The 22,539-nt window shown below is 35.2% G+C and overlaps 1 protein-coding gene across 2 annotated transcripts in view; it reads right to left on the bottom strand.

The window, feature by feature from the left end:
- Positions 1 to 22,539, bottom strand: part of ADCY9 (adenylate cyclase 9) — a 178,112-nt gene that overhangs the window by 45,551 nt on the left and 110,022 nt on the right. Inside the window, exons 3-5 of one of the 2 annotated variants that reach the window (XM_027859742.1) lie at positions 13,120 to 13,224; positions 8,829 to 9,049; positions 4,542 to 4,644 (exon numbers count right to left, since the gene is read on the bottom strand). In XM_027859742.1, coding sequence (XP_027715543.1) covers positions 4,542 to 4,644; positions 8,829 to 9,049; positions 13,120 to 13,224 — 429 coding nt within the window. The remainder of the gene's footprint in view (positions 1 to 4,541; positions 4,645 to 8,828; positions 9,050 to 13,119; positions 13,225 to 22,539) is intronic. The other variant, XM_027859744.1, reaches the window with a different exon arrangement.

Here is a 22,539-nt window from a genome sequence, read left to right as displayed (position 1 = left end):
GACACTTCTTAGCCTTATTTCCATTTTTTGAAAACTTAGAATTCTTTTGATTTACATTTCTCTTACTATTAGTGATTTGGAACAATTTTTTATACTTTTTTTTTATACTATACAATTCTTTTGAGAACTATTCATTTTGTTGGTTTTATATAGCCTGGACTACTGCAATGGCTTACTAATTGCTCTCTTGGCCTCCAGTCTTCTTCCCCTCCTCCTCCTCCAATACAGCCTCCACACAGTTGGTCAAGTTGATATTACTAAAGCATCTGTTCAAGAAATTCCACTAGCTTCCTATTGCCTCCAGGACAAAATACAAATTTTTCTGTTTGTCATTTAAAGTCCATTATGATAACCAACCTAGCCCACTCATCTAGGTTTATTGTGTATTACTTTCCCTCATGTACTTTAAGTTCTAATAAAAGAGTACTAGTTGTTATTCCCAATACGTGATATCCCATCTTCCATCTCTGTGCGTTTGCATAAGCTGCTCTCCCTACCTCAAATGCATTCCTTTCCTTGCCTTCACTTCTTAGAATCCCTAGCTTTCTTCAAGATCCAACTTAAATGTCAACTTCTATACAAGTCCTTCCCTCTTCTTCCTAGTTATTAGTGCCCTAGCAGCACTCTGAAATTACATTTTATTTCCTTTGTTTGGTATTTCTTTATCTATAGACATGTTGTTTTCCCAAAATAAAATGTCAGCTCTTAGCCCAGTGCCTGGCTTATGGTAGGTGCTTTAAAAATGTGTGTTGAATTAACCAGAGTTAAGATGAACAGAGCCTCCAACTCTATTTACCAGCTGTTGCCCTTAACCCAAGCTCTATCCTAAAAAAAACTTTCAAAACCTATCTATCGAGTCTTAAAAGTAGAGAGGTGAATGACATGACTCACCCAGAAAATGGAAGGATGTGAAAGCAGAATCCAACAATAAATTGTTTTTAAGAAACATACTTGAAATATACAAATTTGCACAGAGTTAAAATTAAGGGTTGGATCAAAATTTACTAAGCTTCAGGTGAATTTTTTTTTTTTAGCTTTTTGGCTAGGCAGTGGAGTTAAATGACTTGCCCAGGGTCACACAGCTAGTAAGTGTCAAGTGTCTGAGGCCAGATTTGAACTTAGGTCCTCCAGACTCCAAGGCTGGAGCTCCATCCATTGTGCCATCTAGCTGCCCCTCAGATGAATATTTAAAAAGCAAGAGTTAGCAATAACGATTTCAGACAAGATAACACAAAAAACTAACTTAAAAAATAGGCAGAAAAACTATATTATGCTTAAAACTATCAGATAATTAAAATGATATCAATAATGAAAAATATATATGCATCTAATGGCATAGTGTTTAAATACTTAAAAGAAAAGTTCACTGAATTATAGGGAGAAATCAATAGCAAAAATATTACAGTTGCAAGCTTCAATATGCCCCTTATAGACCTGGATAAATCTAACAAAAAGATAAATAAAAAAGACGTCAAAGTCCCTAATAAAATTTTAGGAAAAAAGTTAGCTATAACAGAATAACAGATCTCTATTATTATTGAATTAGACTAGGAAGGAAACTATTACTTTCTTAGCTGTGCATGACATTTTATAAAATTAACCATGTGTAGAGCAAAAAACCCCAAACCCTCACAAATGAATACAGAAAGGTAGACATGTTAAATATAACCTTTGCTGACCACAATGCAATAAAAAAAATAATCACTAAAGAGTCTTTGAAGAAACTACTCAAACTGAAGTGGAGATTAAATATATTAATCCTAGAGAATTTTTTGTTTCAAAGAACAAATCATAGAAATAATTTATTTAAAGAAAATGACAAAGATGAGATATTATACCAAAATTTTTTGGATGCAGCCAAAGAAATTCTTAGAGGAAAATTTATATCTCTAAACACTTTCATCAACAGAAGAAAGAACAGATCGATAAATTGAGAATGCAACTTAAAAAACTAGAAAAGCACCAAATTAAAAAAAAAAAACACCTCCAACTAAACACAAAAATAAAATTTCTGAAAATCAGAGGTCAAAAAATTGAAATCAAATAAAACCTACTGAAATGATGAATAAAAATAGGGGCTTGTTTAAAAAAATTGACAAACTACTAGCCAATCTGATAAAAAAAAAAAGGTAAACCAAATTGTCAATATGAAAAATGAAAAAGGAGAATTCACAACAAATGAAGAAGAAATAAAGTAGTTATAAACTATTTTGCTCAATTATATGACAGCAAAAATGAAGTAGATATTTACAAAAATGTAAACTACTCACACTCGTAGAACAAAAAATAGAGAATTTAAATAATCTAATCTCAGAAAAAGAAACTGAAAAAACCACAAATGAACACCCAAAGAAAATAATCTCAGAAACAGATAGATTTACAAGTGAACACTAAACCAAGTGTCATGGTGAATGCTTATCTAGGGAAGGCTGTTGAATCATTTGAACTTAAGGACTCTGAGTTACAATGAGCTAATCTGATCAGGTGTTCATACTAAGTCTAGCAACAATATGGTGAGTCCCTGGAAGTGGGGTTCCACAGGACTGCCTAAGAAGGGGACCAAAAAGGAAGTAGAGCAGGTTAAAGCTTCTGTGCCAATCAGTACTGGGACTGGGCTTATGGATGGCCTCTACATTTTCAGTCTGGGCAAGATAGGGACAACTAGTCTTATCAAAAGAAAAAAAAAAAGTGAATTCAAACAATCAAAGAATAATTAATTCCAATTTTAGTTAAGTTATTTGCAAAAATATGGAATGATAGCATCCTACCAAACTCTTTCTATGAAATGAATATTACCCTATACTTAAACCAGGGAGAAAGAAGTCAGAGATAGAAAACTATAGGCCAGGGGCTGGCAAACTATGTCCCAAGAATCAAATCTGCTCTACCACCTGTTTTTGTACATCTGTAAGCTAAGAATGGTTTTTACATTTTGAATTAAAATTTTATTGTACTTTAAAACGTAAAAACCATTTTTAGCTTACAAGCCATACAAAAATAAGTTGTGGGCTGGATTTGGCTCATAGGTAGGCCATAGTTTGTCAACGCTTGCTAACAACCAATACTGGTAATAAATACTGTTGCAAAAATATTGAATAAAACATTACCAAAGAGGCTCTAGCAATATAATAAAATATTATACATTATGACTTAGTTGGGTTTATACAAGGAATAATAAGCTGTTTAATATTTGGAAAATTATAAACATTATAAATAATAAAAACAAAATAAAAATCACAAGATTACATTAATAGATACAGAAAAAAGCTTTTGATAAAATACTACACCCTTTTATTTTAAAAGCACTAGAAATCAAAGGAATAAGTGGATCTTTCCTCATTATGGTAAATAGTATCTATCTAAATCAAAGAACAGACATCATCTGTAATGGAGAAACACTAGAGGTTTTTCCAGTAAGATAAGGGGCAAGGTAAGGATGTTCATTGTCATCACTATTATTTGATATAGTTCTATAAATAGTAGCTATAGTAGTAAGACCAAAAAAAAAAAAAAAGAAAGAAATTCAGGAATAAGCATAAGCAAAGAAGAAACAAAATTATCACTTTTTCAGATAATATGATGACTTACTTAGAGTCCTTTAGGAATTCAACTAAAATTAATACAAAAATTAACTTTTGCAAAGTAGCAGGACATGAAAAAGTCAATAAAAATCATCATTTGCTATACATTACCAGCAACCCCTCCCCACCAAAAAAAGAGAAATGAAGAAAAAGGAATTTAATTTAAAATTACTATAGGATGTATAATACATCTGGGAGTCTGTTTATCAAGACATACAGGAATTACATTGGTACAACTTTAAAATGCTTTTTACAGAGGTAGGTGGCAAATAATTGAAGAATTAATGTTTGGGCTGCGCTAATATAATAAACATTGTAATACTACTTACATTAATTTACAGATTCAGTGTCATATCATACTACCAAAGAACCATTTTCTAGAACTAGACTAAATTATAATAAAATCTATTTTAGGGGGACTATTTATGGGGCTAAAAGGTCAAGAATCTCAAGAGAAATAGTGGGAAAAAACGGCAAGGAAGAGGGTCTAGCAATGCCAGTTTTTAAATTATACTAGAAAGCAGTAATCATCAAAATTATTGGGCACTGGTAAAAACATAAAAAGACGATCAGATTAGGGACACAATATCCAGAATGTGTTAGATACAGTAGCATAGTGTTCAATAAACCCAAGAACACAAATTACTGAGGTAAAGAATTTTTTTTTAACTGCTGAAAAATTTGGAAAGCAGTCTTGAAGAAATCAGGATCAGATCAAGATGCCATACCACATAACATAACAAGCTCCAAAGAGATACATCTTTGTTTTCTGAATACAATTCCAGGCGATTAGAAGGATGAAATTTTTCTTTCCTCAGAGGATAACTAGATAGCAGGGATTGATAAAATGTCATCATTATTTACATTTCAACCAAGAAAGAAATGTTTTCAGGTGCAAAACTATTAATATACTGCACAGTAAAACAAAAAAGTGCCATTAAAAAATAAAGGAAAAGTTACCTCTTCCTGATAGCTGGTTCTGTAAGCCATCTCTAGATCCCGATCCAAGAAATTCAAACTCAGTTTATTAATAGGTGGTTTAAAGAAGTAGTCTTTCATCAGGCTACAAATGAGAAATGAGAAAATAATAATAGTAGTTATACTGACTACAAATAATATTGTAAATGGTTACAAAGATATCATTTATAAAGGGTGTCATGAAATAGAAATCTAAACTCACTGTATAATGCTTGTTTCTTAACATTGTTCTTTTTGTCTCTAGACAAGTCCTTTGTATGCCTAAACACAGGTGTGTTTTATATTCTTCAAATGCTAAAGAAAGACCTTTAATTATAGTTATAACATATAACAATTGAACTTTACTCTGGAAAACACATTAGCAATATTCAGCATTATAAGAAAGTATATACAGTTTATTTGTTATACAAACATCATATAAGACAATGCAAAATACTAGTGTGCTGTTTTCATTACTATGCTGAAAGTATTTATATTGATTTGGATGATTCAAATTGAAATTAAAAAATAATTTTGAACCGGCAATAGGGATGGGAACTGCTGTACCTGTAATTTCACTGGTGTAGGGAACTCCCTAGGAAGGAAATTCTCTCTATCAATGCAGGCTAGTCCATTCTTTGCATCTTGTAGTCTTAGAGAGTTGCCTAAAGTCCTGGGAGATTAAGTGATTTCCTCAGATAACACAGCCAGTAGATGACTTGAAACCAGGTAATGGCTCCAAGTTCATCTCTCTGACAATATTATCTAACTAATTATACAGTAACAATATTAACTAACAGTAATTGCCAGTGTGCAAAATAGAAGATGTTACAGTTAAGCTGAATCAGTAACAGGGTGTGATTTTTAATACAACTGTCCTATGTGCCATCAAGACTGACAAGTCATGATAAAACTCAATTGCCTGGTATAACGATATACAAATCAAACTTGTACAAACTCCTAAACTACAAAAAACAAAACAAAACAAACAAAAAACCCCCCAAAATACCCAACCTTATGTTCTTGAATGAATTACTGGCAACAGGAACTCTCCTTTTTATGTGGCAGAATAATTATAAAAATTCAGGTGGAAATGAACATAATAGTGTTTTATGAGATGGCCTCTCATTTGGGAGAGAAGGGCCCTTAAGCTAGGCACACCTATGGGTGTGGCGTGAGAAAAGGGAAAGACCTTTTTCTTCCTGGGTTTATTCTAGCTCTGCCTGGGCTTCCTACTCAATGTGTGGCCTTAGGCAAGCTCCTCCACCTCTGGGGGTTTTAGTTTTCCTTCCCTACAGCATGAGGACCTTAGGTCAAATGACTTTGCAAGTACCATACAACTCTAAATTCTATGATTCTAATTAACTCAACCTCATTCTCCCCTTTGAAGATACCAAAATGAAATGAAGTCTAGAATGGCAGCTGTAGGAAGTCTGCAACACTGCCATGTTTTCTCCATTAGTTAAAAGAGTAGAACTGTAACAACACTAATTACTCCCAGTGCTGCATCTGCCAAACCTTGAGTTATACTCCTTTTTAAGCTAGGGAGTCTGCCTACACAGGCTGCTTTACCAAGTTACTAAGTATCCACATCCTTGTAGATGGGGTAAAACACATTACCCTTAATGCTAAATGTCAAAAGATGTTTTTATAAGGGAAGCTTGCTCTATGCCTTGAATGCATAAGAAGATTGGACTAGGCACAACTTTGAAAAAGAAGCCATTTTTGTTATTTTCATTCAAATCGGAAATGCTAATCAATCAATAATTATTTATTAGGCACCTGCTATGTGTCAAGTATATATAGTACTATACTAGGATACAAATAAAATGAATGAAACAATCCTTACCAGCAAGGAGCTTACAGAATTCTAGATGTTCTCTGTACCACCTGATTTCAAATACAATGCTGCTAAATATCTGTTACATCAGACAAAGGTGGGTAGAGGAGGAATGTTCTATACCTCCTCCCCACCTCAATTAATGTAATGTAATCAGTTGTAAGAGCTTGGTGAAGTTTTAAATTTGTAAACATAATAGAGTTCATACACTATGACTTTTTTAAGAGGTGTGAAACTCTTTGATTGGGTCAAGTAAGAAATAGCTTATAATAATATAAGGCTAGCATCTGGGGGCTATAAATAGCTAAATGACTTTCAGCAAAAGTCAGTCCAGTGGTGAAGCAGCCTAGTAGAGAACTCAGGCTTCTGAGAGGGAATCATTTTGGAGGGAAGAGTTTCTCCCCTTCTTTTTCCTCGACTCTTCCTGCCCCTAGCATTGACCACCTCACAAGAACAATGAGACCAGTAGGAGACAATGCATCCATGAGATAGGAGGGGAAGAGTGAGAGAGAGAGAGACACAGACAGACAGACAGACAGAGAGACACAGAGACAAAGAGAGCAAAGGTGCTGAAGATATAGAAAGATAGCCACTTAAGGAAAGAAGCAGCTTCAAGGAGAATAACTCCGGGTCCTATAAAAGAATGGCTGGATAGTTCAACCCCCTTCGTTTTAAGAATGAGGAAAGTGAGGTCCATAAAGATTATGTGAGATTAAGGTTAAGAGGTTGCCTAAAGTTTTACAGCAAATTAGCAATAAAATTCAGATCCCAAAACACATTAAGATACCTCCCTTAAAATAATTACATGAAAGAAAATTCTCCACTCCAAAAGTTCAGTGTCATATTTTGTCTATTTTAGTTTCAGTTAGAAAATACCTTCCAATTTGGAAAAAGGTACGGAGAATAACAATATAAGTCTATTGGGCAGAATACAAAAATAACTGTATTAAGTAACTGCCAACAAAAGGAGATAAATCTGACTTTTGGGGGGAAATGTGGCCATAAAACAATAGTTACACTTCCAAAAGTGTAAAAATTCATATAATAATTTTCTTTTTTTTAAAAATGTCGTGTGTGTGTGTGTAATTCAACATTGGTGAAGCTGTGGGGAAGGAGCCACTCAAATATATCATTAGTAGGATGAGAGACTAGTCTATTTTGTATAGCAATATGGCAATATATATATAAAATTAAAGTAAAAAATGATCATATTTCTTTAATATTCTGCTGTTACAACTTTATCCTAATAATATAATAAAAAGGACTTATTTGTATAAAAGTAGTCATAGCTACTTTCTATTTGTAGTAATAAAAACTGGAAACAATCCATATGTGTTAACAATTGAGGAATAGATGAAAAATGTAGGTTATGTTAAAATATTAAAATATCATGGTACCATAAGAACAATAATTATGCAGCATACGTAAAGAAAGACCTATGAAAGTGTTGCAACATGTGATTAGTGTAACTTGAAGCATACATGGTTATCTAAAGCATTTATTAAGTACTTACCTTGTGCCAGCCATTGTGCTAACAATGATATGTTTTTTAAAGAGAAAGAAAATATTTAAGTCAAAGGTTGTAAATCTTCATACAAATTTAGAAAGGGACACAAAAAAAATCAGTTTGTTGTTAATTCATTTGGTTAACTCTTGCTAAATGTTAGGAGTTTTATATAATTTTGAACATTTATTTATTTTTGTCAAATTTATGATTATTTTAAAAACCTCAAGAGCACTTTGTTTCCATATGATAACTTATGAGGAACTCAAGGGAAAGTTTTTTCTTTGTTTTTGAAATTTTAAGCTTATGCTATCAGATTACTTCTTTATTAGGGAGTACTTACTATAGTCACTTATTAGTTTCAAATTAATAGATTCTATTTTCTATGTACATGAACATCATTTAATGCCCTTGATAGTTGCACCAAAATAATTGTGCATACGCCAGATTTGGGCTAATGAAGTGAACAAACTTATATAGTCTTTTGCATACCTTAAAACATTATATAAATGCTATTATTATTAGCAACAACACTAACAATACTGCATATTAAATATGCAATTTGGGAAGCCTGGGGATATTTTTTTTTAATCTTGAGAGGAAATCTTTAAGTGCAGAATTCTTTTGTAAAGTAAATAATTCCCCTTTAACTGTAAGTTCAGATGCTCACACACTGGGTTTGCTTACAGTAGGGTCATACGAATATGCCTGGAGAGGACGCACATAATAAGGAACACAAGAAAGCTCCATATCTGATGCCACTGGTTGGTAGCCCTGGACAATCCCTTCACCTCTTTGTGTTAAGCCTCTAGGCTGCAGACCAGCTGTCAATTTGCATTGGTGCATCACTACACCAATGAAATCTTTTTTAAAAAACATTATTAAACCAAAAAGGAGGTATTTTTACTTTAAAAGGTTTACTATGATGAAATCACTTGCCCCTTACCTGTCTTCTTTGATAACATCAACAAAGTGAGCATCTGTCTTCTCTCGAATGTTCTTGAATCTCAGTGGAAGGAGAGCAGATTGGTCCAAGCTCACCCCTGCCCATCTTCCTTTTTCTTGTAACATCTCATACAATGATGTCTGACTATTGGTGAGCTTCTCTTCTTGAGGGGGATTCAGAAGTCCATTTTGGGTCTTTGGACTATGTCCTCCAGAAGCCTGCTTCATAACAAGAATAATAAATACAGAAATTTAAAATATTTTAGTATAGACATATTATGTATATTTTAGAAGGTATGCTATATGCATATTTACATAAAGGCTAATGAATATATATTCATACCGATTGAAAATATACAAGTTCTTAAGGACCTGAAAAGATTTACAGATGTTTGATTCATGAGAAAGTTAATACACATTCATGAAACATCCCTAACCTAACACAACCATGTTTACAAAGAAAAAAGTCCTATGATACCATTGTCTGGAATAATATTGAACTTAGGGAGATTAACAATTTAATCATTTTCAGTATTAAAAAGGTCATATGCTTCTGTATTAGTGAGTTTCTTTATATAGAGAACCTTTTCTAATATATCACCACATCCTTTTTGAAAGTTCCTCCTCCCTTGATTTTAAAGACATTGCACTTTACTGATTCTCTTGTGACCTCTTTAAATGCACCTTCTACTTCTATTAATTCCTCTTCCTCTCACCATGTAACTGGGGGTGTCCTCTGAAGCTAGAGCTCTTACTAGGTCCTCTACCATTGCTGCAGTCATTCCCTCAGTGAGCTTGTGCTCTCACTCTCAGGCTGAATCTGGGCTGATGATACTAAGTCGATCTCACCAGCCTGGCCTTCACAATGACTTCAGTCTCATTTTCCAACTGCTTTAGGATATGTGCACTTAGACGTTCCGCAATCACCTTAAGCCCAACACTTGACAAACTAAACTCAGTCTCTCTTTATCTCATTTGAGACACCCTTCCAAACTTCCCCATTTCTGAATAAGGGCTAATACACTGGATGACAGAGTTAGCTTTGTCTTTGTATCTCCAGCACCCAGCACATCTACAGAATGAAAATAATAATAATTATTATTATTTATTATACTACTTAGTGCAAACATTCAATAAGTACTTGATAAATTGAAAATAATGTTAATCCTCAAAGATCCCAAGAAGCCAGAATATAGAGCCATATCTAACACAATGAAGTTTAATAAGAGTGAATATAAAGTTTTATACTTGTTTTTAATCAACTGCACAAGTACACATGAAGAGACCAGCTCCATATAAGTCAAGGTATGACAAAGCAGCTGAAGCATCCAGTAAGAGCTCTAGCTTTAGTAGAAGCACAGTATCCAGGAGGAGGGAAGCAACAGCTGCATGCCCCTCTACACAAATCAGATTACCTCTGGGGTTTTGTGTTTAGCTCTGGGCACCAAGAATAATGAGGTCATGTGACACAATGTCCATATCAACACTTGATGGAATTCAATTCAACAAGAATTTATAGAATGTCTTCTATGTGTTAGGCACAAAGTAAGGATTCCTGATGCAAAAATTCAAACAGTTCCTATACTCAAGGACCCAATATCTACTGGGGATATATAACTTCTACATTGATGAGTGAACACAAAATATATACAAAGTTATTTCCAAAGTCAATAGAAAAAATTTCTTTCCAAAGTTGAAGAAAATGGGAATGTTTAGTTTGAAGAAGAGGACATGTAGGTGGGACCTGATAACCATCTTCATATAAATGAAATATGCTTTTGAAGTGTTGTTGATGGAAGAAGGATTCATTTTATTTTGCTTGTTTTCCTATAACTTGTTTCCATAACTACAATGGGATCAATGGATGGGAGAGGCAGACAGGCAGATTTAAGATTCATAAAAGGAAAATGTTCCTAACAGTTATTCAAAAATGGAATAGCCTTTCTCGAGAGTTAATGAGTTTTCTCCTAACACTTTAGGTCTCCAACCAAAGGCTAGATCAGCACTAGTAATAGGTAATGTAGATGAGCTTCTTGTTAGGGTAGGAATCGGACTGTTAACCCCAAAAGCCCTTTCTATCTGAGGGTCTGTGACTCTATAAAGGCCCCTTCTACCTTAAATTAGATTATAATAATAACTTCCTGACTGGTCTCTCTCTTCCAGCCTCCTCTTCAATACAATCTATTTTGCACACAGTTACAAAATTATTGTCCTAATTTCACATTACTTCCCTGCTTAAGACTTACTGTGGCTTCCTATTGCTTTCTGAGTCATGTTCAGACTCTGCTTGGCTTTTAGGGGACTCTAGAATTTGCTTCCACCCATTCTAAGTCACCATCCTTGCTGCTTTTTGTTAAAACATACTCTATGCTATAATCAGGCTGGTTTTCTCAGAATCCTCTGTACATGGCATAGTCATTCCAATCCAACAATTTTGTTATTGCTGCCTACTTTGACTGGAATGTCTTCCCCATCATCTTCTCTTATGAAATAATCATGGCTTTCTGCAACCATTTAAGGTTTATAAAATACTTTTCACACAACATCAAGTAGTGCAAGTATTATTATTATTATCATTCTGTAGATGAGTATAAGGAGGCTCAAAACTGTTAAGTGACTTGCCCATAGTCAAACAACTACTTGAGGTGTTAGAGCTATGGTTCAAACTTAGGTCTTCTAATTCTAAGTCTAGTGCTTTCTCCAATACTAAACTGTCTTTCCAATTATAATTCACATTTAAATAGCACTGTAAGATTTTCAACAACCCTATGTATTACACAGAGCAAATATTAATATTACCATTTTATTTGTGAAGAAACTGAAGCTTAGAGAGGTTAACTGAGTTGCCCATGGCAATATAGGTAATAAACAACATAAATGAGATTCAAACCTAATTTTCCTTTTGAGTCCAGGCATCAAATATGTGGCCCCTGAGATTTATAAAAAAAAAAACTAACAAAGATAGCACAGTTAAATTAGGAGGCCAGTATCACCTAACCACCTGATTATATGGATGAATGCTGGTTAATATCTGGATCTACCTGACTGTAAAAGTATATTCTCTTCCATGAAACTCCTGAAACTAAGAATCATCATCAATGATGTAAACCAGGAGTCAGATGAAAACAGTGAATAGATTCAACAGTTCTTTAAAATATGGTCTGATATTTGTAACTAACTTATTCAAAACTGCTCAGTGACTAACTCTAGGTAGAGGGAGGGGGAAAAAGTATTTATAAAGTACCTACTATGTGTCAGGCACTGTGCTAAGTGATTCTTAAGCAGATATTATCTGCTTTGATCCTCACAAACAAATCTGGGGGGTAGGTGCTATTATGATCTACATTTTATGGATGAGGAAACTGAAGCAAACAGAAGGTAGGTAACTTGCCCAGGGTTACACAGCTAGTCAGCATCTGGGGCCACATTTGAACTCAGGTCTTCCTGACTCCAAGACCTGCACTCTATCCACTGCACCACCAGCTGCAGTTACACATTAGGTGTATATGTACTTTTTTATGAATCATGTTGAATTACAGACTTTTGGTGAACTTTAAACTCAAACTGTACTAGAACAATAATCTTCTTTACTCTACATATCTAAAAGATAGTCATCCAGTCTTTACTTACAGACCTCCCCACTATGTCCTAATTCTATATTTGGGTAGCCTTCATTGTTAATAAGTTTTTCCTTAGATAAAGCCTGATTCTATTTCTTTTTTACTTTTGACTGAATTTATATTAATCCTTTTTAAAATCCATATTTACAAATAATCAATAGACTTCACAAATGTTTTTAATTTAAAACAATCAATGCAGCCCCTGCACATATGGGTATCTGATGTTATGGTTCACTACTAAAAAAACTTGGTGTCCCTGGCTCTAAGGCTGAGCTTGAATCACTTCCTTGACAGATCTTTCCCTAATTTCTTAGTGTACATTAAACTATAAACTCCATTAGTACTTACAGGGAGTACCATTCAGATGAGCACTTAATTGTTTTCTATTTCACATATGGTGGTTTTGTTTCTTCTTCCCAAAACTGTGAGCTTCTGGAAAGCAGGAAGATGTTTTATCCTTAATTTGTGCCTTGTACAACATGGTACTGAGCACAGAATAAGTGTGCCCTACTCTTGACAGACTCATTCAGAATCTGTGGGACTGGAAAAACTTGTGTGATGTTACTTAATAGGAGATCTTCACCTGCTCAGAACCAAGCAAATTAAGATTTACCTTAGGAAGGTTCAACAGTAAAATAAATGGAAAAAGGGGAGCTATAACAAGCAAATTACCTTGGCATTATTTTTATGCTCATCTTGAGAGCCATTCTGAATTGCTCCTTCTTCAGGACTTGCTTCACAGTTGGGAGCAAATGTAACGCCACATGAAGGACATGTCTACAAGAAGAAAGAAATTCAAAACATATATCCAAGAAAAATCACCAGTATACAATTCGGTTTCACTGATATCTGTGGTCATATAAAATGGTTGTACAAAAATGGAAAACATTTAATTCAGTCAAAGAGCACTCCAGCCAAGATGGCAACATTGGAGGTTTAGCAGGAAGGTAGTTTCACCATAAACTTATCAAAAAACAACAAAAAAGAAATACTAAAGTGAAGAAAAGCAGCTTTAAAAAACACAAAGAAAAAAATCAATCTAAATTTAAAACATTCAAAGGCAAGAAGAATACTGATAAAAAAATTTTTTAATGCCATAGAAAAACCATACTCCTAAAGTCCAGAAGCAATGCAGGTGGGAAAAGAAACAATTTAACTTAAAAGACATCCTAAAATTACAGAAATTATGCAAGAGTTAACACTAAAAAGAAAATTACAAGACCAAATAGAACTTGACAGAAGTTTAAAAAATGAGATACAATCAAAGAATTAAAAGATGCAACCCCCCCCAAAAACAATAATAAAGAAATGACCAGCATGGAGACTCTCATAGAAAACTTAAAAGAATAAATAAAATCAACCAAAATCTGACTTATTATAATGGAAACTAGTTTTACTATAGATTTAATATAGTCAAAACAGAACTGGAGGAAGTAAAGGTACAGAAAATCACTGAATTATCAAAAAATTGGAAAACAGAATCAAATGAAGAACTTGGAATATTGATCACACTGAACAAATCTCAGGATTTATGACATTCCCCCCAATTTAGAAAAATAAAAGAAATTAAATGGTACATCCCAGAAAATTGTCAAAAAAAATTTTAGATGTCATTATACAAATAGAATTTATAGGATGCTACCAAGGAAGAATTCAATTCTCAATACTCCTAAACACTTCAGTTAAACTCTCACATTATAAAAAGGAGAAAAAAATATTTCAAGCTTCCTGAAGACAAGAATTAACTACCAAAGGACATTAGTCAGGATTACAGTAGATTTCTCAACAAGGACAGAGGAATGGGGCAGCTAGGTGGCACTGGCCTTCAAGTCAGGAGGACTTGAGTTCAAATCCTACCTCAGACCAAACACTTGACACTAGCTGTGTGACCCTGGGCAAGTCACTCAACCCCAATTGCCTAAAAAAGTAAAACAAAACAAAACAAAAAAAACAAAGACAACGGAAAATTGGGGAAAATGCAATAAAACATACAAAGTTAAGAAGCCTAGGCCATAAACCCAGCTAACCTATGTTACCTACCAAAGTTCAGTATGCTCTTTCAAGGCAAGAGATGAACATTTGAAAAGCAATTACATTCCAAAAGTTGGCAGAAAAATATCTACTTCAAGGAAATCTTCCAACAATAGCCAAACTTCCAGTCAAAAATGATAAGTACTCAAAATAATTTATACTTCTAAAATCAAGATAAACCAAGTACAAACTACTAACAAAGAACTAACCAGCCTCTGAGCTCTCTTTTAGTTCCCAGTCTAGGATTCTGGAATGCCTAAAAGTTTCATAAAGTTGTTTCAGAGAAACAGAAAACGAGTAAGAAAAAAGCCCCAAGAAAGAGAAGGGAATAAGAACAAGATAATTCTAAAGCAAACCTATAGTTTTGATAAAAATAAAGATTCCTACACAATTATAGAGTGGTTTTGTTAAGTCTTCCTGATTTCAGGCCAAGCGCTCTATCCACAGTCCCACCTAGCTGTCTCTACCATAATTAGATAGATAGGTAGATATATAAATAAATGAACAAATATACAGACGAATGAATGAATAAAAGAAACTATATACCACCTTAAATTAGGAGATAGAGGGCTAATTTTTTTTAATACTTATTTATTTTTAACATTGTTTTTTTTTAAATTCTGAGTTCTAAATTCTCTCCTTCCTTCCATCTCCTCCCTCACCCATTGAGAAAGCAAGCAATATGATACCCATCATACATGTAAAGTCATGCAAAACATTTCCATACTAGCCATCATGTACAAAAAAGCAAAACAAAGAAAGAAAGTGAAAAAATATGCTTTAATCTACACTTAGGGTTCTTCAATTCTCTCTCAGGAAAATGAATAGCATTTTTCATCATGAGTCCTTTTTAGTTGTGATGGATCACTGCACTAATCAGAGTAGCTAGGACTTTCACAGTTGATTATCATTACAGTATTCCTGTTACTATGTACCATGTTCTCCTGGTTCTGCTCACTTCATTTTTCATCAGTTCATATAAATCTTCCCAGATTTTTCTGAAACCATCCCCTTCACCATTTCTTATAGCACAATGGTACTCCACCACATTCATGTACCCCAGCTTACTCCAGTCATTCCCCAACTGATGGACCGCCCTTCAATTTCCAATTCTTTGCCACCACAAAAAGAGTCACCATAAATATGTTTGTACATATAGGTCCCTTTCCTTTTCCTTTAATCTTTTTCAGGGTCAAAGGGTATACACGGTTTTATAGTTCTTTGGGCATACTTCCAAATTGTTTTCCAGAATGGTTGGATCAGTTTACAACTCCACCAATAGTGCAATAGTATACCTATTTTTACATATCCCCTCCAGCATTTACCATTTTCCTTTTCTGTCACATTAGCCAATCTTATAAATGTGAGGAGATACCTTAGAGTTGTTTTAAATTGAATTTCTCTAATTATTAGTGATTAGGAGCATTTTTTTATATGACTATTGATAACTTTGACTTCTTCTTCTGAGTAGGAGAAGGGCCCCAGCTTGGTAATCACTCTCTCACTCACCTGTCTTCAAGAAGGATACTGGATTTGAAATTATATCTATTCATTACACAGATATTTGAAGTCTAGATATATGATTCTTTTGGGGGATGAGGATAAAAGCCACTTTCGCTGGTCACTCTATGGGCAGGTATTTCTTCCCCTGATCTGGAGGGTAATAGCTTAATCTCAGCTGGCCTGAAACAGTACTACGAAGCACTTATTATACAAGTCAGGCACATATAGGAAACAAATATTTATCAAAGCAAGCAGTGAAACGGTAATGGGAAAGTTACCTAGATTAAGCAATGGAATATACAAGAGTCAGGGCTTTGTGATAAAGATGCGAGAAGACATTTCAGCTTAACTGGGGAGAGAATGATCTCAACCTACAAGTCTATTCTTAAGAGCTTCAGGAATTATGGGCATGAGGAACCAAAGGCCCTGCTGGAACGTTAGCTTGGGGCTTCCGCATTGTCTCATTCACTCCTGTTCGCTATTCCACATTGCTGCCATGTCTCTGCTTGTTCTCTCTTCCTCTCCTGCTTTTGCTTATTCCTCCCATTACTCTAGACCTTTCCCAGCACATGAACAGCATCACAAGACTATCCTTCAAGGAACAAGTCCATGGTGGAAAGGGAGGTTAGCCCAATAAAACCAGGCTCCTTTCCTATAGAAAGAACTAAAAGTGCCTGTCCAAATCCTTTGCAGGATTGTATGATGGAAAGAATGCCAGGTTGGCAGGGAGGGGAGATTGTCTCCATCTTGTCACTTACTGAGCACATCACTTCACTTGTCTGGGCCTTGGTTCCTTCCTCAGTAAAATGAAAAAGTTGGATTAGATTAGGAGTTCTTAACATGGGATCTGTGAATTTTTTTTTTTTTTTTTTTTTTGCTTTCTGATGAGGCAATTGGGGTTAAGTGACTTGCCCTGGGTCACACAGCTAGTGTCAAGTGCCTGAGGTCAGATTTGAACCCAGGTCCTCCTGACTCCAAGGCTAGAGTTCTATACACTGTACCACCTAGCTGCCCCGTGAATCTGTTTTTTAAAAAATATTTTGATAACTATTCTAACATAAATTAATTTCCTTTGCAATTCTATGTATTTTATCTTATGCATTTGAAAACATTATTCTGAGAAAGCATCAACAGGTTTCAACAAATAGCCAAAGGAGTCCATGACACACACAAAAAGGTTAAGAACTAATAATAGCTTGTATTATTTTTATTTTACAGATGAGGAAACTAAGGCAGACAGTAGTTATGTGATTTGTCCAAAGTCGCATAACAAGTAAGTACTTGAGTCTGGATTTGAATTCTGGTCTTTCTGACAGGTCCAGTGCTCTGTCCATTGTGCCACCTAGATGCTCTCTACGATCCTTTTTATCTATATAAAAACCAATAATTTTGTGACTCCCTAACTTCCCAAAGAGTGACCTTGTAGGCACCAGTGATCGTCACCATCTCAAAAGCCTGCAGCTAGAGAAGTTTAGGAAGACATAGCTGAATAAAAAGGACTCATAGGCTACTGGTACAGCAGACTTTTCTGCAGAGGCCCTGCCAGAGCCCAAAGATTAGCATTGTACTTGTGCTTATAGCATACAAATTCTTTCCTAATCCTATTGCCCAGATTAACAGGGTTTTCCAGTTAATCCTTCAATCTCTTCTTCCCCTCCAATCCACCTTATAGATTAATTTTTTCAAAGAACTCTGATAATGCCACTTTCCTATTCAAATGCCTTCAGTAATTCCCCATTGCGGAATGAAATGCAAATTCCTTACCTGGAATTTAAGGCCCTCTAAACTATGAACCCAACATATTTTTCTTGTCTCTCTCTTCCATACCCCATACACATAACATTTTCTGGGCTGTTCTTTGTATACATCCCACACTTTCCTGACTCTGTGCCTTTACTTATGTTCTTTCTGCCAGAAATATTCCTCCCTTTCATCTCCATCCTTCACAATTCCATCCCTCCTCCAAAAACCTGCTGAAAAGTCACCTCTTCCTTGAAGACCTTTAATCCTCCAGAGCACTTTGTATCTCTCTCATCAGAGGCTGCCAGGTATGGTAAGCATTTGTCTTATCCTTTTGACTAGGTTTTAAGCTCTTTAAGGCCAAGGATTCCATTTTACTCATCTTTGTAGCTTTCCTCTTTATAGCACTTGAACAAACACTTAAATGCATCTGGGAAGCTTACTACTTTAAAGGAATGCTTTGAATCATCTTGAAAAGCAAATAGCCCCTTTATAATGGAATAATCACTTTCTAATCTATCTGTTTTGGAAAACAGCTATATATGTATCAGGCATAAACTTGACACTTATTTTATAGGGCTAGAAAAAAATAACTAAGTTTATTTGAAGGCACAAAAGGTAAAAAAATCTTAAGGGAAAAAAATTTAAGTGGGAAAGAAGGGAGTCCAAGAGTACCAGATCTCAAACTAAACTTGTTGTTGCGTTGTTTCGGTGGTGTCTGACTCTTTGTGACCCCATTTGGGGTTTTCTTGGCAAAGATACTTGAGTAGTTTGTCATTTCCTCCTCCAGACCATTTTACAGATGAGAAACTGAAGCAAGCTATGTTAAATGACTTGCCCAGGGTCACCCAGCTTGTAAGTGTCTGAGGTAGGATTTAAACCCAGGTCTTCCTGACTCCAGGCCTGACACTCTATACCTAGTGGCCAAAAACCTGAACTTCAAAGCAATACTTATCAAAACTAAAGAGGTGGAGCAGTGGAATTGGGTAGATGCACAAAATACAGAAGGATAGGACAGAAAAAGGAGAAAAAGAGGGGGAAAGGGTCACTGGGGCATCTTTTTTAAAAATGCAGATGAAATTATATTATTAAAAAGAAAAGCAAACTATATGTATGAGGGATCTGCAGTCTTATATACAATTCTCTTTTCCTGTTCTATTATTTTTGTGGAATTGCTCATTTTATTTGGTGTTTAAGTTCTGAAAATACACACACACACACACACACACACACACACACACACACACACACACACACACACACACACAACTCTGTTAAACACTGAGGATACAAAGAAAAGTAAAACTAGTCCCTGCCCTACAAACTCACGAACTCGCATTCTAATGTAAATAGCTAGGTACATACAAGACATATACAAAGTATATGGGAGGTAATCTCATAGGAGAAGAAACTAGCAGGAAAGGGACTGGGAAAGGTCCTCTGCAGAAGGTAGGATTTGAACTGAGGCAAAGAGGTACAAATGAGGAGGAGTAATATTTCAGGGATGGTGGATAGATAGTAGAGAGGAGTGTTATGTGACCAGCAAGTAGGCTAGTGTGGCTGGATCAGAGTGCATGGAGGTGAGCACAGTTATCTGTTCCACAACTGTGACTTTCCCCACCACGGTGGTCAGGGGTTGGCATAAGAAATTAAATAAGAAATTTTTGGAAGTTTTGTCGGAGATGCAGACGACACATGAAGGCCAGCAGACAACACACAGCCTATGACAAAATACTTAACCCAAATTTTACAATAAAATATTGTAAACATCCCACAGAAAAAAGAAAAAATTCAGACTTCTTCTCTGGTATGAAAGGAGGGCCAAAAAATTTTACACGGATTTTCCATATTGCAGGGGTGCCATGCCCTAACCCTTGGGATGTGGAAGGGATAACTACACAGTATAAGAATAATGGAAAGGTGAGGAGAGTCCAAGTTAGGCAGAACTTTAAATACCTAATAAGACTTGATATTGTGTACTGAGGTAATATGAAGCCAATGGCATTTATTAAGCGGCGGGGAGAGGGAGGGGGACATGACATGGAATCATCTGCTTAGAGATAAGATCCAAACCCAAGGAAGCTGATAGGATTATCAAATGAGAGAGTATAGAGAGAAAGAGGAAAAGAGCCTAGGACAGAGTCTTGGGTGACACACCACCAGAGGGCATGGTGTGGATCAAGAACCAGCAAAGGAGATCGAGCAGGAGCAGGTAAACAGGTAGGAGGAGGACCTAGAATCAAAGGTGTAACAAAAAGAGGACGTTCGGAGAGGCTCAGCAGCTAGGGAGCTGGCCTTACTATTTCTGTACAGGTTGATGAAAAGAAGGTTTTCTCAACAACCATAGTGCAGAGGAAAGCACACAGAAGCAGGACTCAGGACTCTCTTATCCTACATTCAGTTCACTATATCTTTAGAGTAATAATAACAACAACAAAAATATTTACATAATGTTTTAAGTAGTACTAGAGGGTAATGTGAGAGAGTTTCAGCATGACAAATACAAATTAGTAGTAAAACTCTACTTGCACTTTCTCTTTTACCACTTCCCACCAGCAGCTGGGACTCTGCTGCCTGGTCCCTCGGATTTCAGCTTTTGCCTGTTGTTGCCAGAACCCAGGCTTCTAGCCACTGCCTAGACCACTCCTTCCCAGGCCTCTGTGCTTATAACCCCTTCCCCTTCTAAGCTCTCTTTTATGTATTTTTCCCCCATTAGAAGATAAGTGTCTTGAAGGCAGGGACTGTTTTGTTTACATCTGCATGTATTGGATTGTTAGTGTTTAGCAAAGTGCCTAGAACATAGTAAGTAAACACTTATTAAAATGCTCTTTCTACCTACCTACCTACCTATCTACCTACCTACCTAGTGGATACAGTAGTTACCTTGTCCTTGAGACAGATTGAAGGGCGGGTAAGGGGCAGGGAATCAACACATTTGAGAAGAGAGTTTCCAAAAAAGTATATACGGCTGAAGGTAGTGAATTTAAAGATTGTTGAGAAAGTAAATCCAGTTGCTGTTACTAACTGACAAACATCAACAGAAGGGAAAAAGATAGCATATAGTTCTTAGAGAAAGAGAAAAGGAAAGGAAAACAAGGGAAAATATTCCATTAGGACTTTAGATGTCAGAAAAGCAGTCATAACATTGAATGAATTGCCCTGTGTATGGAGCAGATAAGCCATAGTATGTATGACCTGTGCACGTATAATTAAGTATTGACAATATTGAATATTTAGAACCAAATGGTAAAGATACCAATATATACATTAGATTTTATGGTCCTTTGCTATCTAAACAATAAAGATTATATTTTATTTCCTTTATGCAGAAACACTGCACTGATCCAGAAGTCACTTACCTAACAACCAATCTCAACTATCTGAAATATATCAGTGAACCTAGAAAGAAGAAAAAAGACCAAAAAATCCTCATAGCAGCCAAAAGAGATGCCAAAGTCTATATTCTTCAAGCTTATGTGCTTTCTTTACCAGAGTTCCCAGCCCTTTACTCAGAGCCTATTTACTCCTATTTTAGAAACAATTTTAATAAATTTGTTTATCTGGTTTCCTAACTCAATAACAAATTAGAAAGGAAAGTGTGGGAGGTAAGGGGTGGGGAATAGGCTTCTAGAGGTAGGCCCAATGACAATAGTAAAAAGTTACATTTTATAGCAAGGTAGGAGACAGAAAATTATCAAACCAAGACAAGAATTGACAATTGTCCATAGCAGTTTAGGGGTCATTCAGTATAGGGAACTTTTGGTGCAGGACCAATCTTGCCTGCCAGTCTCAATAGCCCCTGAGGGTATTAGGGTATTATGCACTATAACTGTTGTCATCAAAAAAAGGTTAAATTATGGTCTTTGCATTCTTTTTTTTTAAGTTAGAGAAATGTACAAAAAGAAAAATTACTTAAAAATTCCTTAGAAAGATTACTTAAAAATAATTGAAATGAATCATTTGTTTAAATGGATGAGCTTCAGGTTTCTAGAAAATTTACTTCTAATACCCCATTCCCTAAGGATATCAGATAATAACAATAATAACTAATCTGATTTCTACAGAACTTTAAATTTTACAAAATACTTCTTTTATATAGTAGCATAAGTGAGGCATCATGTTTTGGCCACAATGCTCCTCAGTAAATGCAGGTGGGCTGTCAAATAGCAAAGAACAAAACTAGGAATGGTCTTTAAAACCCACAGTGTCATTTCTATCAGTCAGAAAACAATTCATACTATACACTTGTCATTTAATTTCTATCATAGATACTGTAAATAGATTTTGAAAAACCTATTACCTTTTCAATTACTGTAATGGAATGAAAGCACTTATGCTTTTGAAAAACAATAATTTCTTCAAACTGAGCCCAGTGATAATCATTGTATACACAGATGACAAAGGGAGAAAAGAAATGATCACTTATTTAATGTCATTAAATAAGCAATGGGGATAGTCACAAAGGAATGGTCCCCAGGCTAAAGCTGCAATATAACCTCAAAGGGGAAGCATAAGCCTTTTGAAAACAGAATGGATCCTAATTGAATTGCCCCCATGTGGGCAAATCTACATCATTAACTTCATTACTGATAGTAAACACTAGAAATACCCAGTGAGAGTACAGCCCAGAGGTGTTGAATAATAGATTAATGTAGAGCTAATGAACATTAGCTGAAACATGAGCACTTCCTAACTGGATGATCTCTTAAGTGATCATTTTGAAAGAGTACTCTCTGTCGGTCTATCTATCTATCTATCTGATGAAGAGTAAAATCTAAAGTAGGGACTCTTAACCTGGTTTGTGAATTTATTTAAAGA

Source organism: Vombatus ursinus, unplaced genomic scaffold (genome assembly GCF_900497805.2).
Source record: "Vombatus ursinus unplaced genomic scaffold, bare-nosed wombat genome assembly UNPS02014171.1, whole genome shotgun sequence".
In the NCBI taxonomy this organism is placed as follows: domain Eukaryota; kingdom Metazoa; phylum Chordata; class Mammalia; order Diprotodontia; family Vombatidae; genus Vombatus; species Vombatus ursinus.
Note: the sequence above shows the minus strand (reverse complement) of the source record. Positions and strands in the feature narration are given on the sequence as shown.